This window comes from Budorcas taxicolor, chromosome 5 (genome assembly GCF_023091745.1).
Source record: "Budorcas taxicolor isolate Tak-1 chromosome 5, Takin1.1, whole genome shotgun sequence".
NCBI classification, from domain to species: domain Eukaryota; kingdom Metazoa; phylum Chordata; class Mammalia; order Artiodactyla; family Bovidae; genus Budorcas; species Budorcas taxicolor.
In genome coordinates, this window is record NC_068914.1 from 125,686,474 (window position 1) to 125,711,645 (window position 25,172).

Here is a 25,172-nt window from a genome sequence, read left to right on the forward strand (position 1 = left end):
CATTATCATGGATTTGCTCCCATAATTTAAAAATCAATAATTAAAAAAATAATAAACTTGGTCTCTCTTTTTTCTCACAAGTTTTCAAGTAATTAGTTCAAGTAAGCTTATTTACAGCTTCTGTATAAATGACCTAAAACTCACACTTTCCCTTTGAAAATCAGTCTCTCTGGAAATTGGACAGTTGTGTTTTCTGGCCTTGAACCAGGTTTCTGTTTCAATTCTAGGTCAGTTCAGTCAGGTTTCTGTTTTATTGGGCAGATAAAGAGAAGAGACCAGCAAATTGTGTCCAAAAGCTGGGAAACGCCTGAAGGCTTCCCAACTATCTGAAAAGATATTGTACTTGAGGAAAACTCGGTGCTCCAGGCTGGTGGACAGGGTCACGTCTCTGCTCATGATGTAGATGCCGTCGTTGTGCAGCGCGCACGTCAGGTTAAGGCCCGACTTGGATGTGTTCTCCTTGAGGTAGAGCCACTGGCGGGTGGCGGTGTTGTAGGACTGCACGGTGAGCATGTCCTCGCTCTGGCTGCCCCTTCGTGTGGGCCCCAGCTCGTGCAGACAGCCCCCCACGATGTAGATGGTCTCCTCCACCGACACCATCTGCTGCTTGCGGATGTGGACGTCGCACGTTTCGAAAAGAGTCCAGAGGTCGGCGGAGGGGCAGTACTGCAAGATGTTCAGGTTCCGGTCTGAAAGGCAGAGAGCAGCCGCGTGAGGACACCACCAGGGGGAGCGCCACCAGCCGCCCGGCTGGACGTGCACGCCTGCCTCCGCCTGAATGACTGCCTCACACAGGCCCAACTGCTTCCGGAAAGCCGAAGTTGGGAAAAGAGTTTGGGAAATGGCTGGCAGGAGATCCGTGTAGAATCCGCCCCACTGGGCTGGCATTCAGGCACGTCCCTCCCGGGCTGGCTCTCAGAGCCGGTCGGGCCAGGGAGAGATGAGCCGCTGTGACAGAGCACCTGCTCCTCCCTGGGACCCCTGCACCTTGGAGAACCACCAGGCCAGTGTAGGAAGAATCCGAGGCTCAGAGAGCCCCCATCAGTACCTAACAACGAGTGGCTGCCTAACGCAAGTGACAGGCTGAGCCCCAAGAGGATCTATTCTTGACAACAGATTCTATGACACAAGCCAAGTGAGCTGGGCGGGATCTCTGGAGCCGTCTAAAGGAAAGGAAGCAGAGATGCGAGAAAAAAAATCTGACCTCTGGCCTTTAAGCCAGAATCGCATGGCAATTTTGTTTCCCAACTGTCTTCCCCCTCCCCTTGCTCATTTCACAAGAGATGGTCACATATATATTTGTTTTTAACATGGACCATTTTTTAAAGTCTTTATTGAACTCATTACAATATTACTTCTATTTTATGTTCTGTGATTTTTTTGGCCCTGAGGCATATGGGATTGCACTCACACCCCCTATGCTGGAATGAGAAGTCTTAATCACTGGACCACCAGGAAGTCCTGAGATGGTTAATTATTGTGTGGATATAATTGGATGGTAGAGGAAAGACCACCCTAACATCATTTTCAGTTAATACCTGTTTCATGGAAAAATGTTGCCTAGTCTTTTTGAAAAATGCTTGTGAAATTGAAAATATCTAGTTTCCTTTTTCTTTTTTTAAAAAATTGTTCTTTTATTCTTTCTTTCCTCAAGGGAAGAATAAATGGAATATTTTCGCCTCAGCAAAAAAAAAAAAAAATTTAAAAATTCTCTGAATTATCCGAAAGAATGAACTTTCTGTTTGTTGTTTTTTAAACAACAACATCAGTGTAGAGAGACAGGTCAGCTTGGGAACTGACGTTCAACGAAAGCCGCAGCCTTTTGATCGCTGCAGAGACTGGGAGCAGTACTTCCTCCTGAGAGAAGGACCCACCCACAGAGGGCTGTAATTAAAGCTCCACCGTGCTCTCTGCTACAAGTCAAGTGCCTTGACGAGGGCACAGGGGATAAGGGGACATTCTAGGAGACAGCACTAGAGAGTCTGGTTACTAATCTACCAACAAGTACTCCTGAGTAACCTGGTTCCCCATCCTATGAATAAAGGACTTATTCTGGCCAAGCGTCAGTGTATTTATTTCTCAGGTCCAGGTTTGAAGGTCCTTCCAGGTCTTCTGTAAATGTTTTCTCTCCTCACCCAACAAGGGCTCAGGCCATGATGAGGTTTGAGTTGGTGGAATGATCTTTTTGCATTTACATTGAGAGTTGACTCTGACATTTAACAAATCACCCCTCTTCCCTTTAATGGTTACTACTACTTTCTATTGAATTTCATTTCCTCAGTGCTGGCCAAAGAATTAAAATAATCAAACAGTTATCATAAAAATGATGAATTATCTCTTACTAAATTTTGAAAGTATCATCTGACTTAAGTGAGTAGGTTAAAAACCCAACTTCAATTCCTGATTTTTTTTTTCATGGCAATTATGATGTCTTATTTGAAAGACAAGGAACTATTAGGAAGTGCCGGGATGAGCCCAAGCAGAGGAGGAGGGGGCTTCAGAGGACAAGTAGCTGCCTGCCCTCTCATAGTAGAAAACTCATTTTCAGCCCTTGGACAAACAGCCATCCATCCACGTCACCTAACCATCCTGTCATGGGGATTTGGCTCAGGGAAGCCGGGTCAGGGATCACAGTGGGTGGCCCAAGTGAAGAAGGCACATTAGTAGTGGCCTGTGAAACTAGAAAACACACAAGCAAGGGTTTTCCAGGTCAAATCTAAAGAACATTTGCTCAGCCAGGGTCATGGAAAAACTAGGAAATCTACCAGTAGAGTCGTCTTTGGGTTACAGTGCTGCCTGTCAGGGCTTCCCGACTCTGGGGTAGAAGAGAAACCAAGGGCTGTGTGTGCACTGGGTCAGCCCACAGGGCACATTCTGTGTCACAAAATCTAGGGAGGAATCAGAATTCTTAGAAATGTGCAAAAGTAAATAACTGTATTTACTTTCCTAGGAGAGAGGACACACAGATACACACAGGGGTACATATGCGCACACAGGAATTCTCTGGGGTCTATGGCTTAGTTAAGTCTATAAAGTTGACCACTGTAACCTGAACACCAATGCTGATGTGAAAGAAGTGACTGCTAGGTTTCATTTTCTTTCAATTATTTGTAAAGGAAAAGTGGAAGGATATCTTATCATCAGCGGAGAGTCACAAGGGACAAATGATGAAAACTTGGTGTGAAAAAGAAAAACCTCACTGCTTTCCATGCGCTTCTCTTCCCATGTCACCATCCTTAAATGTATAAATAAAAACACCACCTACAGCAGGCTGAATGGTGGCCCCTGGATAGATATGTTCATCTTCTAACCCTCAGAACCTTTGAATGTCACTTTTTCGGGAAAAAGGATCTCTGCAGATGTAACTTTAGTTACGGATCTAAAGAAGAGACCATCCTCTGGATAACCCAGGCGGCTCTAAATCCAAGGAGAAGTGTGTCCTTGTAAGAGACAGAAGAGGATCCAAAGAAGACAAACAGTTAGCCAAGAGGCACATGAAAAGACACTCAACTTCTCTGCTAGAGAAATGCCATCAAAACTACAATATAATGTCGCCTCACATGGGTCAGAATGACCATCATCAAAAAAATCTATGAAAAATAAATGCTGGTCATTTATTTTTGTAGAGAAAAGGAAACCCTCTTATACTGTTGGTGGGAATGTAAATTGATACAGCCACTATGGAGAACAGTATGGAGCTTTCTTAAAAAACTAAAAATAGAACTACCATATGACCAAGTAATCCCACTTCTAGGTGTATACCCAGAGAAAACCAGAAGACACATGGTTTTCAAATTCCAGAAGACAAATTCCAAAAGACACATGCACCCCCGTGTTTATTGCAGCAGTATTTACAACAACCAAGACATGGACGCAACCTAAATATCCATCAGTAGATGAATGGATAAAGAAGATGTGGTACCTATATGCGATGGAATATTACTCAGCCACAAAAGGCAATGAAATCATGCCATTTGCAGAGATGAGGATGGACCTAGAGACTGTCATACAGAGGGAAGTAAGTCAGAAAGAGGAAAATATCATAGACTAACATATAGGGGATCTAGAAAAAATGGTACAGATGAACCTCTCTGCAAAACAGAAACACAAAACCTCTGCAAAACAGACATAGACATAAAGAAGGAACATGTGGACCCCAAGGGGGGAGAAGGGGTGGGATGAACTGGGAGATTAAGATTGACATATATACACTACTGATACTATGTATAAAATAGTTAACTAATGAGCACACCCTATATAGCACAGGGAACTCTGTGCTCTGTGGTGACCTAAATGGGAAGGAAATCTGAAAAAAGAGGGGATATTTGTGAACATACAGCTGATTCACTTTGCTATACAGGAGAAACTAACACAACATTGTAAGGCAACTAATGAAAGTGAAAGTCACCCAGTCGTGTCTGACTCCATGGACTGTACAGTCCATGCAATTCTCCAGGCCAGAATACTAGAGTGGGGAGCCTTTCCCTTCTCCAGGGGATCTTCCCAACCCAGGGATCTAGCCCAGGTCTCCCGCATTGCAGGCTGATTCTTTACCAGCTGAGCCACCAGGGAAGCCCGAGAATACTGAAGTGGGTAGCCTATCCCTTCTCCAGCAGATCTTCCAACCTAGGAATTGAACTGGGGTCTCCTGCTTTGTAGGTGGATTCTTTACCAACTGAGCTTTCAGGCAATTATACTCCAATAAAAAAAAATTTTTTTTACAAGCTATGAGATGCTCCCTACCAAGACCAGGAGCATAAAACCTACTGGAGAAGCTTGTTATTTTCAAATCATTAACTATAAAATGTCCACCAAACAAAGCAGAAAATACATGTGCGTACTGAATGCTAAGTCACTGCAGCTGTGTCTGACTCTTTACAATTGTATGGACTGTAGCCCGCCAGGTTCTCTGTCCATGGGATTCTCCAGGTGAGGAGAATACTGGAGTGGATTGCCATGCCCTCCTCCGGGGGATCTTCCTGGTCCAGGGATCAAACCTACGTCTCTTAAGTCTCTTGCATTTACAGGTGGGTTCTTTACTACTAGAACCACCTGGGAAGCCCATTAGTCACTCAGTCGTGTCCAACTCTTTACAGCCCCATGGACTGTAGCCAGCCAGGCTCCTCTGTCCATGGAATTCTCCAGGCAAGAATACTGGAGTGTCTTGCCATTCCCTTCTCCAGGGTATCTTCCCGAGCCAGGGATCGAACCCACATCTCCCCCATTGCAGGCAGATTCTTTACCATCCGAGCCACCAGGAAAGCCCAGAAAACACATATGTATGGTTTAATAAGCAGCACAACCACCTCCCACTGCTGGTCAAGAAAGTGCTTTTGTTCCTCCTATGATACCTGAACAGCCTGGAGCTGAATTTCTGGAATCTGTACCCCATATGTTTGTGCCCAAACACAAGGGAGAAAGTGAAAAGAAAGACCTGCAAGGATGCAGGAAGAAGAAAATACATGTTTTCTTCACAGCTCCCCCCACACCATGCAATTTTCATGTTCATACAAAGGCATCAAAGACCCCTCTTTGATGTCCCAAAGGATGCTCTTTTTTCCAGATATGTAAATATACAGTAAACAATACATAACATCAGGCTGGTGTGCACTAGAGGGCTTCCTCCAGTCCCTCCCGTCCTCCCCCAGGCTGCCAAAGCTCACATGGAGGAGGACCACTTTCCAGGCCTTCACTTACCTCTGGTAGTGTATCCTCCAATGACATAAATTTTCCCCTTACACTCACACGCAGAGAACTCAGCCAGAGGGTTTGGTAAGGGTGCCACGAAATTCCAGGCATCCTGCTCAGGGTTGTAACACTCAACATTAGAAACAGCCTGCCCACCAATGGCGTAGAGTTTGAAATTAACAGCCACGAGCTTGAAGTTAGACCTGCAAGAGAGAAGCAAACGCCCACAATGTCAGTTCTTCTGATCACTCAAAACACCATGGCACAATCTGCTAAAGCTGTGTGTGGAATCTGCTGGGTGTTTGAAGGAAATGAGCTCTCCAAGCGGGGTGCTGTTATGCCTGGGGACAGAGGAATGATGGAATAGCATCCAAGATTTCACCCATCCCCAAGAAGCCACAAGAATGCTGCATTCTCCAAACTTTAGCTGTTGAAGGTAAGCAATTCAATTTAACAAGGACTAATCTTGCTTAGTTTAAACCTAGAATCAAAGATACTTTGTATATGCTAAACTCAAGACCTCTGTATCCAATCAAAAAATAATACAGTTGTAAAAAATACTTCACTCAGAAATAAAAAACTCACAACACTGTAAATCAACTGTACTTCAATAATAAGTAGATTGATTAAAAAATAAACTCAATACTCTCTCAAGAGTGGGAGCAAGTACCCACTCTACTCCCTTGCCCGTTTCTACTCTCAGGGGGTAGGCTCCATCCTAGGTATACATCAGCACTGCCTACACAGACAAGCACATGCAATATGTTTTCTACAGGGTGGTCCGAACACCCATTTACCATGAGCTCACTCAAGCAGATGGCTCACCCATCCTCATATGAGGGCATCTTCTACATTGCTTTGCAACATACAAAGTAGAGGGAGGTAAGCACTGAACTAAACAGAAATATTTTGATCTGGCATTTGATCTCAACAAATAACAAATATCAACAAATGCTCACCTATCACAAGAGTAAACAATTTTAAAAAGAGAAATGTATTGCTTTTAAGATTCATATTCAGTAATACAATTACATTGCTTATTGGCCTCAGATACTAAATAAAAGTCTCATGACTTTTGGATAGAAAAGAAAAAATTAATTTCTTTCACTGTAGTACAGGGATTAATGGACTCCCTGAAGGCCAGGAAGGATAAGCATTTGGAAGTGCCGGGTGAGCTGACTGTGATACATGCAACGGTCTCAACTTTGCACTCATACGAGCAGCGGCACAGAGCTGCAGACCTGGTTCTGGACCTGCTCTGGCTATCTGCCCTTCGTCTCAAGTGTGTCAAGCACACCCATCCCAGGGCGGTGGAGACAACCACAGCACACAGCATATCAGAAAGTACCAACACAATGCTTTTGTCAAAAGTAACAATGTCCTCCTAAAGAATGGGGGTGCAGAGGCTCTAAATGTTCAAATGGAAAAAAAGCATGGAAGAGGGTAGATTAAAAAGCGGTAATGAACAAGTAGCCATGCTGGACAGATGTTTAATAAACAATGACACATTATGATATAGAATGTATGTTCGTAATAGCCACCTACTAAAAAACTAGGATTTTTTCAATGGTTCCTGTAATGTTTACATTTAAATGAGTTTTAGCTTTGTTGTGTTTTTCAAATCAGAGAGTGACCAGAGTACTCTTCATCAAGAACCTCACACTGTCCATTAAACCCAATCAGCCATTCAGTTTTTCCTGCCAACAGACTTCACCGGGGTGGCAGTTACTGGGGGGTCCCTGATTCACGGTGCTTACCTTTCCTGCTGCCAGTGGTCCTTAAAATCTGACCGTGATGCCCTCTCTGTGTGTGTAAATTTGGGGAACCAAAGGAAATAAAGCTTGTAAATAAGCACTAAATTTTACCAGCCCACAATTTGTTTTTGTTCCCCAAAGGTACACAGATAGTAAATTTTGTAAGATCAAAACAGTGTTTGATATTCTTCCAGCATAATCATTTGTCCTGTGCAGTATGTAAGGGACTTCTTTCTGAGGCTGAACGAACAGGCAGTTAAAAGTAAACAACTCCGTCTCTCCAGACCCCAATATGCTCAAATTCACTTGAAAAGAGAACGTTTTAAATATTGAATTTATGATGACATTGCCACCCAAACACAGGCCACTTGATGAAGAGGCAGACGGCCAAGGATTATGAACCCAGGCTTGTATGGGGAAGTCTCAGCCTCCTGCTAAACAGCTCTGTGACCTTGAACAAGGCATTGAATCTCAGCTGATCTGAGTCTCAGTTTCCCCGCTTGTGAAGGGGGGAAAAGAACAACACATTGTTAAGAGTTAAGAAGGGTAATCTACAGAAAGAAATCACTGCCTGCATGTCTCTGTGCATTTCTTAATCTCAGGAGGATTAGTTTCTCATCGCACAATTGCAGCTATCACTGGCTACAAAGTACAAAGTGCTGGATTTCTGTACAAAGTACCCTCATGTCCATAAATTCTTGCCCTTTTCCATTTTCTGAAAGTAAGTCTTCCATTCTTCACATCCTGCAGGGTAAAGGTATGAATCCAAGATAGCAATTATTTTAATTATCACTTTTATAGGGTTTTTCCTAATATTGATCCTTGACATCCTCCATTCAGAAAGCAAAAAGGATTTTTAAATCAAATAATTATTTGCTGTAGCTACATACTTGACTTAAACAGTGGATAGAAATGAAAGTGAGAAAAATTAGATGGTGATCTAGTCTCTACTTCACTTAGAAGAAATTAAAAGCTCTTGAAATCCTTCAAAGTTAAGTAACATGAACTATGCTAACCACCAGCACACAGGTATCAAAGACGAACAAGAGCTACTATAACCACTGTAGCTGTAGTAGCTACACAGGATGATTGGGGTCTGAGAGGCTGGGAGTGCCACTCAATGAAATGTGCCTCAGTTTCCTTTTGGGGAAAATGGAGCCAACAGTAAGGCCCACCTTACAGAGGCCCTGGAGGACTGCTAAAGCATTGGCCACAACATGCAGCCCTGAGTAAGAGCTCAAGAACTGTAAACTACCAGCAGGTCTTGCTGCTTAGAAAAGTTGTAACTCTTAGGGTAAAACTTGGAGCAAAAAGCTCGCTCCTTTCTCCTGTCCTTTCCCAAGCTCTTTGAGAAAGATGGTGCAGTCTGTGGACCACTAGGGCCTTCTGTCTCCTCCTTCTGCTATGCTACTTCCCCACATAGTAGGTTGCCCTGGAGACCAGTAAGGGGAGAAGGAAAGGTTAGAAGACAGAAGTAGTCAAGCCTGCTCCCTACTACCAACCATCTCTGAGAAAACCTAACACACAAAGCAATTTAAACTGCTGGCCAAAATTATACTGGGTGCGGGGAGGAGGCGAATAGACATATGGTTTTCTTTACTTCATGGGGCTTTTCTGGTGACTCAGACAGTGAGGAATCTGCCTGCAATGCGGGAGACCTGGATTCAATCCCTGGGTCAGGATGATCCTCAGGATAAGGGAATGGCAACCCACTCCAGTATTCTTGCCTGGAGAATTCCATGGGGTCTCAGGGTTGGACAAGACTGAGTGACTGACACACTTTACTTCATGCTATCCTGAGGCTCCACTGCAATTCACCATAGAAGACAAAATTTCTCAAAGGTTCCATTACTCTAGAAAAGTTCTAAAATAAACTTTGGCTCAGAGGAAAGAGGACAGCCAAAGTTGACAAGTGTAATTCCTTCCAGGCCAAGGACTTGTTTGGTAGGTTTCTCTCCCAGCCTTGCTGTACTCACATGCGGAACAACCCTACTCTGATTTCAGAGCAAGGGTACAGGGCAACAGAAGAGACTAGAGACAACTCTAGAAATAGAGAAGGTAACCAACTAATGACTGCAACAGGGCCAGTTCCTGCAAGGTATCACAGATTAAAGCGAGGAAGGGAAGCAAGCAAGTTTGTGGGCACACAAGCGTCTACACATGCAGGGTTGCATCCTGACAACTCCAGAGATCAAATCCACGTTCAGACCCCTGGGCAGAATTGTGTGCTTGGACTTCAAAGCAGCCCCTCCAGCAGTGCTGTGTAATCACTGCCATTTTCAAGTAGAAGGCACAATCCTAAAAGTTTCTTTTTTCTCCTTTTCTTTTTTGGTTCACCACTGGTCATTTAGCATCATTTTCTCCAGGGTGCAAAGAGCTTTATAAATCTCCCAGTCCCAGGGGAGTCTAAGTTCCCACCTGTCCCTTGTTATTTAAGATTATGGGATCATTTTACTGTTCTGTCCCCATGGAAAGTAGGCTGCTCTGTCTTTGATCCCTTTGTCAATGGTCCAGTTAGCTCGGCAAAGGCAAGTGAATGGGGTAGATGTGAAACGCTGTGTAACCAGGGGTCAAAATCTGCCCTTTCTACTCCAGGTTTCTTCCACTGTTTCTTCCAGTCTCCTAAATTCCAGTGTTTCCGGAGCCTGTGTGGGACACCTTATCCAGCAATAATTCCATTCCAGGCTTCACTTTTATTTGTCTCATCATCTAAATTCAACTATAAACTCCTTCAGGGCAGAGCCATATCATCGTGTGGTTTATTCAACAGTGACCAGAACGAGGCTGGCACAGAGGCTGTGGTGAGGGCTGACAGACACGCGAGGAAATTCTGAGAAGCAACCCAGGATCACGAAATATCTGAGCACGACTTCTCGGAAGAAAATAATTTTTAAAAGGAAAAGTTAAAGGTTTTCATGAAGACAGTCACCATCAGTCATTAAGCTAAAACTTCTAAATGCTCCAAATGGTTATATTGAGTCAATGAATATTTAAATTTTGGTTACTCTACTTTTTACACACCTTGACCAATTTTTTAAAAAGTAGAGTAACCAAGCTCTAAGTAGGGCTTCCCTGGTGGCTCAGATAGTAAAGAATCCGCCTGCAAAGCAGAAGACCCAGGTTCAATCCCTGGGTTGGGAAGGTCCCATGAAGAAGGAAATGGCGACCCACTCCAGTATTCTTGCCTGGAAAATCCCATGCTCAGAGAAGTCTGGGAGGCTACAATCCATGGGGTCGCAAGGAGTCAGGCATGACTGAGCACTAACCCTTTCACTACTCCACGTTTTACACACCTTGAGCAATTTACTTTCTGTGCCTCAGTCTCTGCTTCTGTAAAATAGGGACCGAATATAATCCTTGAGAAGAATAAGTGAGACAATACACGCAAAGCAGTAGTACAGAGTACTAGGTACTAGGCAGTACCTAGTACGGAGTAAATGTTCAATTAAATGTTACTTACTATTATTTTTCAGCAATTCTAAGTAACTAAAATGACTATAATGACTTATAAAATAAAAATATTCACTGTAATATTACATTTTTAAAAGAACAAAAACATACATTCACTTTTATTACAATAATGCAAAGAGAGGAAAAGAACAGAATGGGAAAGACTAGAGATCTCTTTAAGAAAATTAGAGATACCAAGGGAACATTTCATGCAAAGATGGGCTCGATAAAGGACAGAAATGGTATGGACCTAACAGAAGCAGAAAATATTAAGAAGAGGTGGCAAGAATACACGGAAGAACTGTACAAAAAAGATCTTCACAACCCAGATAATCATGATGATGTGATCACTAATCTAGAGCCAGACATCCTGGAATGTGAAGTCAAGTGAGCCTTAGAAAGCATCACTACGAACAAAGTTTGTGGAGGTGATGGAATTCCAGTTGAGCTGTTTCAAATCCTGAAAGATGATGCTGTGAAAGTGCTGCACTCAATATGCCAGCAAATTTGGAAAACTCAGCAGTGGCCACAGGACTGGAAAAGGTCAGTTTTCATTCCAATTCCAAAGAAAGGCAATGCCAAAGAATGCTCAAACTACCGCACAATTGCACTCATCTCACACGCTAGTAAAGGAATGCTCAAAATTCTCCAAGCCAGGCTTCAGTAATACATGAACCGTGACCTTCCAGATGTTCAAGCTGGTTTTAGAAAAGGCAGAGGAACCACAGATCAAATTGCCAACATCCGCTGGATCATGGAGAAAGCAAGAGAGTTCCAGAAAAACATCTATTTCTGCTTTATTGACTATGCCAAAGCCTTTGACTGTGTGGATCACAAGAAACTGTGGAAAATTCTTCAAGAGATGGGAATACCAGACCACCTGACCTGCCTCTTGAGAAATCTGTATGCAGGTCAGGAAGCAACAGTTAGAACTGGACATGGAACAACAAACTGGTTCCAAATAGGAAAAGGAGTATGTCAAGGCTGTATATTGTCACCCTGCTTATTTAACTTATATGCAGAGTACATCATGAGAAATGCTGGATTGGAAGAAGCACAAGCTGGAATCAAGATTGCCGGGAGAAATCTCAATAACCTCAGATATGCAGATGACACCACCCTTATGGCAGAAAGTGAAGAGGAGCTAAAAAGCCTCTTGATGAAAGTGAAAGAGGAGAGCGAAAAAGTTGGCTTAAAGCTCAACATTCAGAAAATGAAGATCATGGCATCCGGTCCCATCACTTCATGGGAAATAGATGGGGAAACAGTGGAAACAGTGTCAGACTTTATTTTTTGGGGCTCCAAAATCACTGCAGATGGTGATTGCAGCCATGAAATTAAAAGACGCTTTCTCCTTGGAAGAAAAGTTATGACCAACCTAGATAGTATATTCAAAAGCAGAGACATTACTTTGCCGACTAAGGTCCGTCTAGTCAAGGCTATGGTTTTTCCAGTGGTCATGTATGGATGTGAGCGCTGGACTGTGAAGAAGGCTGAGTGCCGAAGAATTGATGCTTTTGAACTGTGGTGTTGGAGGAGACTCTTGAGAGTCTCTTGGACTACAAGGAGATCCAACCAGTCCATTTGGAAAGAGATCAACCCTGGGATTTCTTTGGAAGGACTGATGCTAAAGCTGAAACTCCAGTAGTTTGGCCACCTCATGCGAAGAGTTGACTCATTGGAAAAGACTCTGATGCTGGGAGGGATTGGGGGCAGGAGAAGAAGGGGACGACCGAGGATGAGATGGCTGGATGGCATCACGGACTTGATGGACGTGAGTGTGAGTGAACTCCAGGAGATGGTGATGAACAAGGAGGCCTGGCATGCTGTGATTCATGGGGTTGCAAAGAGTCAGACACAACTGGGCGACTGGACTGAACTGAAGTGAACTGAATGTAAAATATATTCCACAGTTCAAAAAAAGCCATGCATTTAAAGCATTTATTGCTTATCATGTTAGCAGTTTGAATATACATAAGCATTGAATAAGCAAGAGGTCCCAATCAGAAGAGAAAGAAAAAAGCAAAAACAGAAAATTTCAATTCAGGGTGAGGAGTATGCTAGAAAAGAAAGCATGGCATTTCATCACTTAGTCCAGTTGAGGGTTCGGGGATGGAATCCTGGTTGAGAGTATGTCAGATCTGAGTCAAAGTATGAAGGAGAAAAGAAAGTTAAAATTCCAATATGGTACCCAATTCTAAAAATATAATGAAAAAAGGTATCTGCGTAGAAAGAATAATAATAACTTGAAAATACATATAACAACAACAAACAAACAAACAAAAACAGACCAGACAAAGGTAATAAAAAAAACCTTTCCTGAAGGACCAAAACCCCTCAAAATACGTGGAAAAACAAACCATTTTTCCATCTGCAAAGTATCAGAGAACTGTGAATCCTCCTTCAAATTAACCTATGATACAATGGTAATTCCAATCAAAATTCTAACAGGACTTGACAAGAAGATTCTAAAGTATATCTGAAGGAGAAAATGTACCAAGAATAACCAAGAGAATTAAAATAAAACAGAACAAATGGGTCTCTGTGCTATAAGACAATAAAATAGATTCCCAAGCTACAAAAATTTTAAAATGTGTTATTAATATAGGAATGGCTAAACTGCCCACTGGGAAACAGGGAAATTAGCATAGGATAACTGGTTTAGCAAATCACAGTGAAGAACCAAGATTACAGAACATTCAGGAAACATGTTATAACCTAAAACCCCCCAAAATATTCAGATGTAAATGTAAAATGGCAAAACTATAAAAGTAACAGAGCACGAGAGAGACACGGGCTCTGCTAGTAGAAGCTTTCCTTGTAGAAAGCCCTTCCTATGCAAGATAAAAAGCTCATAGGATGAAGATGACAAAACTGACTACAAAATATTGAAACGCTTTTCCTACAAAAGCAAGGGAAGTTGCTCAGTCGTGTCTGACTCTTTGTGACCCCATGGACTGTAACCTACCAGGCTCCTCCGTCCATGGGATTTTCCAAGTAAGAATACTGGAGTGGGTTGCCATCTCCTTCTCCAGATCTTCCCGACGCAGGGATTGAACCTGAGTCTCCCACATTGTAGGCAGATGTTTTACCATCTGAGCCACCAGGGAAGTTCCCTTTCCTATAAACATGAAGCCCCAAACTGGAGGCTCACAAGGCCAGTTCTTGTTGTTGTCGACTTGCTTGCTTTTTAAATGGAGTACGGTGCCAACGTTTAAAAATTGAGATGTCTGGCGACACCATTCCTCACGCCTATGGCAATAACAGCTGTGGTCGCGATGTGGCGCCCTCTTGCGGTGGATTAGTAACTCTCCCGGAGAAGGCAATGGCACCCTACTCCAGTACTCTTGCCTGGAAAACCCTATGGACGGAGAAGCCTGGTAGGCTGCAGTCCATGAGGTCGCTGAGAGTTGGACACGACTCAGCGACTTCACTTTCACTTTCATGCATTGGAGAAGGAAATGGCAACCCACTCCAGTGTTCTTGCCTGGAGAATCCCAGGGACGGCGGAGCCTGGTGGGCTGCCGTCTATGGGGTCGCACAAAGTCGGACACGACTGAAGCGACTTAGCAGCAGTAGCAGCAGCAGTAACTCTCCAGTTCACCATAACCCTTCCAAACCCCTCTACTCAGTGGCTCTACCTGCCTGGTCACTTCTGGCGTTTCATTTTTGACCTTTATGATTAAAAAAAAAGGCAGATGAAAAACATGTGCAACATTACCTAATAGATAAGAGTTATTTTCTATATACAAGAAGAGAATTTCTAAAATGAATACAAAAAAGGTAAGTCAATTTTTTAAAAACTGGGAAAGGCCATTTATAAAAGATATACACATGGCCAATAAACATATGAAACAAACAATCTCTCCTCCAAGCAGAGACATTCAGACCAGTGTTTTTGTCCATTATAATGGTAAAGATAAAAAATGTTCATAATGTCTTATCTTGGCAAGAATTTAGGAACCTGGCAAGCTGAAACACTGTTACTAAGAGAGGTAATTAGATCAATTTTTGATGAGAAACTTGGCAGGAGCTAGCAAACTTTAAATCCATGTATACTTTGTTCCATCTATCCAGGGATTCCAGGCATTTGCCATATAGAGCTAACGTATACCAACTAAGATAGGCACACATATTCGAAGATGTTCAATATGGGATTTTTATAATGGCCAACGGAAGTGACCTAAATGCTCATGATAAGGGAAGAACTGATTACAGTATTGTGCATCCATAGGCTGGAATACTACACAGCCATTAACAAGAGTGAGGTGGGTCCACATTTGCTGATACAGAAAAAAACTCTCAGAGTGGAAATACCAAGGGCCATAATAATCAGCATAAGCTAAACAATTTTGCAGTAAAAATATGTATAAGATGCATATATACTCCAACATGTATATGCATACATATATATTTTCCCCTGTAAACCACCATTACTATATTTATATACATTTGTCATGCATATTATGTATTTATATATTTACATTAATATGTCTATGCTGCTGCTGCTAAGTCACTTCAGTCATGTCCGACTCTGTGTGACCCCATAGACGGCAGCCCACTAGGCTCCCCCATCCCTGGGATTCTCCAGGCAAGAACACTGGAGTGGGCTGCCATTTCCTTCTCCAATATGTCTATAGATACACATTATGTATTACTCCATGGTTTTTCAATGTCAGTTGCAATTTTTCTAAGCATGTATTCATGCATTACTGGAATACTTTTTTTTTTTTCCTCCCTAAAGAGGACAGTAAGGAGTTCCTGCAGGGGTGGCAGAGAAGGACTACCAGAGATTTGGGGAGAAAAAAGAATCATGTGAGGTGCTGTGTTAAGAGCTGTGGAGCTGGGTTTGTGTGCTGAGCACCAAATGTACAGCAGGAGACACGGGAGCAGAGGTGCCAGCCTGCTGGCCCTTCTACCCTGATCTCGGCATCTTCTGTCACCACTGCATGTTCCTTGCTTGCTTCAACAAAAACTCTTAGAATCCATTTAAAAGTAACACTGTGACATCAGATTTTCAATACAGCAGTGTAGATAATGCACTAGAGAGGGGATAGAAGAAAATACGCCGACCTGTGGATGGTCATCACCTCCCGCAAGGAGGAAGTAGTAGCAATGATATTTCTGTCTATGGCCATACTACCCTGAACATGTGTGATCTTGGAAGCTAAGCAGGGTTAGGCCTGGTTAGTACTCGGATGAGAAAAGTGACAGTCTTTCTGCTTCTTCATTCTTTGCCCTTTTACCATGTTTTCTAGAACAACTATGCATTTTTTACCATGAGAAAACAAACACCAAGTTCCAAATTGAATTTTATATTATAGTAGAAATAAAGCCAGTGTACCCTCCCCCACTCAGCCTAGAGGGGCATCTTAAGTCAAGTAAATCTGTGTAATGACCTTCTCATTGTTGTTAAGACTTTCTTTGCGCAGTTGTGAGTTCCCCAACTCCTTGTTCCACACTTCAGGGCAGGAACCACGGTGGGGGGGTGGGGGCTTGAGATGGACACAGATGGGCCAGAAGAAAGGGCATGCCTGTCCTTCCTTGAGTTACATTGATTCTTCTCCCCACTTCTGAATGGCTCTGGGCCATCCTGGGCTCTGCCATTGGTGTTTTGTTATTTTTTTCCTAATGCTTCTTCCTGTAATACTCTTTGCCCTTGTTTTCCTATTCCATCCCTGACTCTGTTCCCTCTTCCTGCCCCTGATTTCTTCCTTTTCCTTTCTTCAAGTCACCCAAGTGCATGTTGAGAGGGATTTGCAGGATGGGAAGGGAGAAGGTTGGGGTGGATGATCATGTTCTAATTCTGCAGGTGACCAATGCCAGGCTCAAGTCTTGGGTCCATGATGAAGACTGTCTGGGAAGAAAAGTGAGATGCAAAAGAGAATAAAAAACAAGAAAGGTAATCTTGGATAGCTAGTATTAGTAGAAGTCTAATGATTATTTCTGATCACAGATTGGTAAGCTCCAAAGTCATCAACAAGAACATCCAAAGTCAGTGTTACAGGTTACTGCCCCGTGTGTCATTATAATCAGGATTAGTTCCTAAAAGAAAATAAAAATAAAAGCAAAATTAAATAAAGTTTTCTTTGGAAGTATCCTTCTAGGAAAACCCAAAAAAGGCAATGTGTCTGAAGGCAAAATACTTGCTAGGAAAACCACTCAGCGAGCTGACCTCCGTGGGGGCCTCTGCTTCTCTGCAATTTCTTAGTTCATCGGGAACTTTGCCAGAGTCAAGGCCAACAACACTCCTGAGCAAGCCATTCCCATCTCAGAACAACCTCCAGTGACTGCTGTTGACTCCAGTGGAGTCAACCTGAGGGGTATGGCTTCCGGAACAGGTGGATGCGCGGGAACGCAGTAGCTGGCCGGGTGCTTACCTCTTCTGGTTCATGGAGGCCACCTGGAGCCACTCGTTGGTGCTGGGGTTGTAGGAATGCGCCGCGGAGATCTCCTGGCTGGTGATCCTGTACCCGCCCACGATGAAGAGGTAGTTGTCCAGGATGGCGGCCCCGTACCCCCTGACATTCACCAGGTCGGGAGGAAGGTTGTTGGCCAGCGGGAACCAGCGCTCCGTCATCTCCTCGTACCTGAGCATGGACGGGGGCTCCCCTTGGTAGGGGTGAGGGGCCAGGGGTCCCCCCAAGAAGTCCCCCAGGGCCACGAGGACGGGAGTCCCGGTCATCCGGGCCTCTCTCAGCCTCTGCTTCAGGCTGACACCCCCAGGGGCCGGAGGAGAAGAGCCCAGCAGGTGGAACTGGGGCTTGCACAGCACCTCGTGGAAGTGGACAGCCATGAAGCGCAGGCAGGCCTCCTGCAGGTCGGGGAGCCCGTACACCTGCGCCAGGCGGTACAGCTCCAGGCAGTTGGTGAGCCGCACCTGGGACAGCAGCAGCTGCAGCAGGGACGTGACCTGCAGGAAGGAGGCCGCCTCCACCAGCTCAGACAGCAGGCTCGCCTCGTCCATGTCCTCCTCCTCCTCCTCGGCCCCGCCGCCCGGCTCCCCGCGCCGGCCCAGCAGCCAGCCCTCCCGGGCGCCGCCCGCGTTGATGAAGTCCAGCACCAGGCGCAGGCCCGGGGCGCTGAGGCCGCGCAGCTGCTGCACCTCGGGGCCCCCGGCCTCGGGACTCAGGGCCTCCCGCATGCCGGAGCGGTAGAGGGCTCGGAAGTAGTCGCTCTGCTCGATGAGCTTTCGCTTGCTCACCGGGTAGCAGCGGTCCTCCAGGCGAATCTGCACCATCTCGTCGGCCGACATGGCCGGGGGACCGGGGGCGGCGGGGTCTCCCGCCAGCTCTGCGCGCTCGCCTCCCGAACCCGCGCGCGCTCGCCGGGTTCGGGGGTGGCCGCGGAGCGCGGGGAGGAGGCGGCGGCGGTGCGGGGCCGCCCGCCCCCGCCCAGCCTCTCCGGGCCGAGGCGGCCCCACCTCCCGGTCCCGGGAGCGGTGGCTCGGCCTCGCCCCCCCTCCTCCCCGCCCCTCCGGCCTCGGTCCGCGCCTAAAAAGGCCGGGGCGGCGCGCGCTACCCGCTCGGGTCGTCCCGGGCCGTCAGCCGGGAGGGGATCCCAGCCCCCAGCCGCAGCCTCCTGCCACGCCCGGCTTCTCACTTCCGCCCGCGGGACCTCAGCCACCGCAGCCGCCGCGCGCTGCGGCTTTCAGGGAGGGCAGCAGGCGGCGGCTCTCGGGAGCCGGGAAGGCGCCTCCCCGCGTCCTCCCCCGCACGCCGGGCTCCGTGACCCTGCTGCCCGCCGGGGCTGCAGCGCCGCTCCGCGCTCGCGGGGCACGAGAGGAAGCCTTGCCTTCCACCGCGCCTTACCAGCGGGAAGGAAACGCAAGAGAAAGGGGCGTGGAAGGAAGGATATGAAATGAGTCGAGGTCTAGGGAGTCAAAAAGACATCACGCATGGGGTGGCGCATCCGACCGAGTCCGGCCTCGGGTCTCGGGTGGGGACGGAGCCCCGCGGGCCGTCCCTGACCGGGTAGGTGGCACCTCGGGCTGATTCCTCGGAAGGGTCATCGTGGAGGAGCCATCTTGCAGGAAGAAGGGCCTGCTGGATGGCCGCAGGTTGTGCAGGGCTGCGAAGCAGAGGAGCGTGTGCGCACTGCTAGGGCCTGTGCTCTTCGTGCTATTAAAAGAAGTACGACTCAATAAACGTAGATCAGCTGCCTTCCTTCAAAATATTTTCTAACAGCCATTGCATTCCCGGCTTCATTTTGGTGGGACTAGCCACCCTGGAATGTTACCTCTGGGCAAAAAGGTCTGGCGACTTTTGCTCGTATTTTCCTACAGAGGTGGCTTTTCTGTCCACCCTTTGACCTCCCTGACCCTGGCCAACTGAGGACCACTTAAGCAAGGCTACTGCTTCCCCATCTTCTCCCACTGAACCCCGCAAGTAGAAACCGCACCTCATATAAGGATCTTGTGTTACTTCTAAGAGGAGAATTAATCCTAGAAAGGGGGGAAGTGAAAGTGAAGTCGCTCAGTCGTGTTTGACTCTTTGTGACCCCATGAACTGTACCCTACCAGGCTTCTCTGTCCATGGGATCTTCCAGGCAATAGTACTGGAGTGGATTGCCATTTCCTTCTCCAGGGGATCTTCCCGACCCAGGGATGGAACCCGGGTCTCCGGCATTGTAGACAGACGCTTTACCGTCTGAGCTACCAGGGAATTCTAGAAAGGGGGAGTAGGTGGTGATACTTATTAGGTTACCTTTGAGTAGAAGAAGGGTTAGGATTGGGGGGCAATAGTGTATGTGTGTATGTGTGTGTGTGTTCACTCTTATCTTAACAAAAGCTCCTTGGAAACTTTCTTTGCCCAGAGACTGAGAGCCAAATATAGTAGTCCTCAACCTGGGGAAAATATGTCCTTGGATTTTTTTAGCAAGCTTCATCTTTCTTCATGAATGACAAAGTGTTATATAGTAACTTCTTCATGACTACAATTCCCCATATTTCAACAAAAGATAACCTCCTACAGTGCTGATTAACTTCTGTTAGGAAGTTGTTGTTTGTTCAGCTGCTGAATCATTTCAGACTCTTGCGACCCCACAGACCAGGTTGCTCCATCCATGGGGTTTTTCTGAACAGGAATACTGGAGTGGGTTGACATTTCCTTGTCTAGGGGATCCTCCCAACCCAGGGATCTCCCCCATCTCCTCAATTGGCAGGTGGATTCTTTACCACAGAGGCACCAGGGAAGCGATTATGTTAAGGAGGGGAAAGGTTAAAAACCAGAGAAGGAAGTCATATCCTAAAACATGAAATCATTCCAACACAGTGTTCAGTTACATGGTGCTTCTTTCTGTGTGACTTAGGGCTCCCCAGGTGGCGCACCTGGGGCAGTGGTAGAGGATCCACCTACCAGGGCAGGAGACCTGGGTTCAATCCTTGGGTCAGGATGATCCCCTGGAGAAGGAAATGGCAACCCATTCCAGCATTCTTGCCTGGAAAATCCCATGGACAGAGGAGCCTGGAAGCCTACAGTCCATGGGGTCGCAAAGTCGGACATGACTGAACACACACACACACTGTGTAATTTAGCAGCTTCATCATGAGATATTGTCATCCCTTATTTTCTTTATACTACACTATGAAGAAGGAACTAAAAATTTAAAGACAGGGAAGAAAATTCTAGTGGATTCTGGCCTCCCTGGGAAAAGTGAAGGAAACAAGGATGGACCTATGACTTGCCTCTTTCAAGGTATTTTCTTGGATGCTGGGGAAAACTTCTAGCATTCCCTTTGTTTGACGTGGCCTTTAGATCATTACTGATAAAGCTCCAGTCTCACATGGGACCTCTCACACTTCTGTTCTCAATAAGCAAGTAGTGGAGACATCAAAGGTTCTTTGTGGGTGCGTGATCATGACAGTAGCATCCTGTTTGGAAAGGCAATGGTTCACTTCCAGTGTTAGGCTGGGAAACTTTGGCCAGGAGGTGCCCCTTGTGTCAAAGAGTCTTGAACCTGGAATTTGTGCCTCCTTCAGCAACAATGCCAGATTCAGTGGGTCAGCTAAGAACAGGCTGTTAGTGTTTCCTCAGTCCCTTTAGAATCTTTCACCAGTGGATGCTTTTGTTTCCCAGGTGTCATAGATATGCGTTAGACTGGTGTTTTCTTGCTTTTTAAAAATGGACCAAAGTGAAAAAAGATCACGCTCATAGAAGCGCATGCATTAGAAAATAATTCACGCCCAATAATATTATCAGAGCAGATCTTAGGCAGGTAATGTAAGGTGTCAGTTTGCCAGTACTAGGTGCTGATCCTGTATTGGCCCCTGACATGATAGTAACGTCATTTAGAATTGAAAGTTTCTTAAAGATCGAATCATTTTAATAACTCACAAAGTAAGTTTTCTGTTAAGCTAGAAATGCAGTCAAAACATTATAAACTTTATTTACCAAAGACCTAAAATTACTATTAAGCTTCATGAAAATGTTGCTTGTCTATAACTGGAAATACACTTTTATAGATCTGTTATTGATTGATCTGTTATTGACTGACCTTTGTGGCACCATGATTCACTTCAAACACATAACAGTCTGTTTTACTAAAATCTAAAGTAAGGGTCAAACACAAAGTTAGACTATTTCTTTAAGAATTTATGGAGACTTTCCTGGTGGTCCAGTGGTTAAGTCTCCAGACTTCCACTGCAGGGGACACAGGTTTGATCCCTGGTCAGGGAACTAATGGACTTCCCTGGTTGCTCGGACAGTAAAGAATCTGCCTGCAATTCAGGAGACTGGGTTTGATCTGCATTGGGAAGATCCCCTGGAGAAGAGAATGACTACCTACTCCAGTATTCTTGCCTGGAGAATTTCATGGAGAGAGGAACCTGGTGGGCTACAGTCCATGGGGTTGCAAACAGTCAGACACGACTGAGCAACTTTCACTTTTTCTCTCTTCAGGGAACTAAGTTGCTTGGCACAGCCAAAAATAAAAAGATTTTAAAAGAAAAATAAAGAATTTATGGAAAATATACCTTTTGACCTAGAAGAGAGAAAAATCAAAGTACAAGATGTTTATCACAGTGTTGCTTTGAATAATAAAAGATTGAAAAACAACATATAACAATAGCAGTAGCTAACATTTATTGAATGTTTATTATATGTTGTAAGTGCTTTACATGGATTGCAATCTGTTTTAATACTCTTCTACAGCTGAGGAAGTTGAGGTGCAGAGTAAATTTTGGTATATGAGTAGAATGAATACCGTAGAACTGTTACAACTTCGGATGCAGAGCTTTCTTTAGAGACACTGAACATATGATTTTGCATTGGATTTTTTGAAAACAGTTTCTGAAACAGTATGAATCCATTTTTTGTAAAATTGTACACATGTATTTTTTTATGGAGATGTCTGGAAGGATGTTTACCAAAAGATTTAAGATTGTAAGATCTTGGATGGTTATTATTTCTTCTTGTACTTTTCTGTATGATTTGGGTTTTTAAAGTGCATGCTCAGGCTCAGTCACTCAGTTGTGTCTGGGGACTGCAGCCCGCCAGGTTCCTCTGCCCACTGGGTGGATTGTCATTTGTATATTCATTTAATAAAAACAAAACATTTTAAGAAAAATTAATGATATATTCCAATTTCTCAGGCCCCATTTTAAAAAAATGATTTCCATCAATTTTCTGAACTGGTGAAATGAAAATGTTAAGTAAATACTACAATTACTATCTTGTAAAAAAGATGAAATATTGACTGTTTTTCAAACATCTTTTGAATTTAGTTACCTAAATTGCTGTTACCTCACTGCCACTTAAAAATTGTTTATATCTATTTTTTAGTCCCTCCTGTATTTCTAAAACAGTTGTTTCCTTTTTGTTTTTTAATAAGAAAGACTGAAATTTCTTGCTTTCATTAAAGCATGGGGGCAATTTAAATGTTTAAAGTAAACAGTTCTTAAAATGGCTCTATTTAATTCATGCTGAGCATCTTCGTGAAGCCAAAACTTTCACTTATTTCAGTGTTTTCCAGACATCTTAGGAAATCACCTGAGACACTTCATATAAAGATAAGAACTCTGGTTCCCATCTCAGAGCTACTGAATCAGGCTCTTGGGAGGATGGTTCCGGGCCCTACCTCAGCTCATTGTAGTCTTCTCCCTCTCTCCCCACCCCCACCCCCGACCCCTACCCCCGTCCTGCTTTTAATCTCTCCTTTTCAAAATAGCCGGCTCCAAGAAGTTACCTGTTTCCAGACTCAGTGTATAACAAACACCCCAAAATTTGTTTTAAAAAATTTAAAGCCTGCTTTTACATTGGAACTTGTAGATTCTTTAAAATGCAACCTTGATCACCCCGTGAACATCATTTGAGAGCAAAAGGATTAAACAACTGTGGATTGTTCCCTTACCCCTGCCAGAAACACGAGCACTTCAAGGAATTATATATCACAGAAAAGAAGCCACATTTAATGTGACTGAAAGATGTGGAGGTTAGAAAGTTGACTTTCCGGTTTATGTCCCCAGGGTTTGGACTAATCCAAACAGCTACTGGAATCTCAGGGGAAAACAGGGAGCACTCTTTTGTTCCTCCTCTGTCTCCTGTTCTTGCCTTTAGGAAGCCTTTCTTCCCTTTTTCCTCTGAACAGATGAAAGCCTGTTTGCAGGTAAGCAACTGAAACTTGTTTTTTAAAAGAAGCTTATTAGAATAAAATATTTATTATTTTTAGTGTATTTTATGTAGCTTATGCAAGGTTAAGACTTATTCTAATGTTTGCTCAGGAGAAATTTTTTAAGTTAATCAGCCTTTCGACTGTCATCCTCTTTATTATTAATTACTAATATATGTTTCTAAAAATCAAAAGATATAATTACACTATTATTAGTAGACAGATGGAGAGATAGAAGTTCAAAATGTGTGATAAACAGATCACAGGAGGGAAAATTTTCACCTTTTTTCATTTTTTTAAAAAGCAGTACAGCATTTTTGGGCTTCCCCAGTGGCTCAGGTGTAAAGAATCCACATGCAATGCAGGAGATGCAGGAGATGTGGGTTCGATCCCTGGGTCGAGAAGATTCCTTGGAGAAGGAAAGGCAAGCCACTCTAGTATTTTTGCCTGGAGAATCCCATGGACAGAGGAGCTTGGCAGGCTACAGTCCATGACACTGCAAAGAATCAGACACGACTGAAGCGACTAAGCACACACAGTACTTTATACCCCAAACTAATTACCACTAGTGCTTTGTATAAAAGTGGATACTAAAAAGCAACAGTTCTTTGCTTTGAACCAATTTCATCTTGGATATTGTGGAATATGGAACACAATCTTCACAAAAGAGGCCATTTTCACGGCCCTTAATATTTTTTCAAATGTTTTGGCATTGCAATGGAAGTACTTTATTAATATTTAGAAATTTTTTAAAACTATTTCCCTAATGCACATTTCCTGTAACTACATCTGCTTCAGAGATGCCTTTATGTATGTGCTTCACAAAGTTTTCTTTGTAACTTGAAAACATAAATAGCAGAAAACCCCCAAACTGAACTTCTTCACAATTTTCTATTATGCTTTTAACTCTTGATTGAACAAAATATTTTTGGCTGGATCTTTAATCTTTTCAAAAAGCATGTGGCTGGCCTTTGCAGAAACAAATGCCTGACCCCAGAAGTGACCAGGATTCATACTCAGTGTTTTCAAAATCACTGCAAAGTTAAAATTTTTTTTCATTTTTATTTCATTTTCACTTTTCATTTACTTTTTTTTTCCCCAGTGATTCTGAATATTAGAACTTTAATTCAAAGAAAAAAGATCACTGAAAAAAAAATCTGCAGTCACAAGTTTCTCAAAGACACTGACAGAAGTATCCTGACAAAATGATGTCTTGTTTTCTGGTGAAACTGATCCTTCCTTTATCTGACGTCAAGCGACTGAACTGTTGTTTTACTCAGAAAGACTCTTGGCTAGGGTTTCAAATTGTCTTTATATTTACTTGGTAAAAGGTGTCTGTGACTTCCCTTTCAGAGCAAGAAGAAAAGCAGAGGAGAGAATCTACGTCTACCAGAGGCTAAAGGACAGAGTACTGATATGGCCTGGAAAGTGTTCAGAATTAACACCAGCAAGTCACCAAGTCCAAGGTGTGGGGTACAACTGGGAAGAAACAAAAGAAAAATCAATGTGCAGTCAAAGAGCTGCTTTATTTTTCTAGAAAGTGACCCTTCTCAAAGTTCCAAGGAAGCTCTTCCTTCACAACAGCCCTGAAATCCCAGCTGTTCTGTACCCTGATGGTCAGCTCCAGCATCTGTCTGGTCGCCAGGCTTACTGCCGAGTCTTCATTCCAGGGAA

At 44.2% G+C, this 25,172-nt stretch overlaps 1 protein-coding gene across 1 annotated transcript; it reads right to left on the reverse strand.

Moving 5' to 3' along the window:
- Positions 1–237: 237 nt before the first annotated feature.
- On the reverse strand, positions 238–18,147 carry KLHL42 (kelch like family member 42). The gene is made up of 3 exons (XM_052640760.1): positions 17,273–18,147; positions 5,698–5,891; positions 238–689 (listed from the first exon to the last, which is right to left on the reverse strand). Exons 1-3 carry the CDS (start codon positions 18,145–18,147, stop codon positions 238–240), a joined length of 1,521 nt encoding a protein of 506 aa, XP_052496720.1.
- Between the last annotated feature and the right edge of the window lie 7,025 nt (positions 18,148–25,172).

Bases quoted from the DNA above. Each gene is read 5' to 3' on its own strand.
- KLHL42 (XM_052640760.1), bottom strand. From the start codon at position 18,147: ATGTCGGCCGACGAGATGGTGCAGATTCGCCTGGAGGACCGCTGCTAC. The intron at 5,892-17,272 runs GTAAGCACCCGG...TCTCTCTTGCAG, and splicing joins GCCTCCATGAACCAGAAGAG to GTCTAACTTCAAGCTCGTGG. The intron at 690-5,697 runs GTAAGTGAAGGC...TCTGCCTTTCAG, and splicing joins TGGAGGATACACTACCAGAG to ACCGGAACCTGAACATCTTG.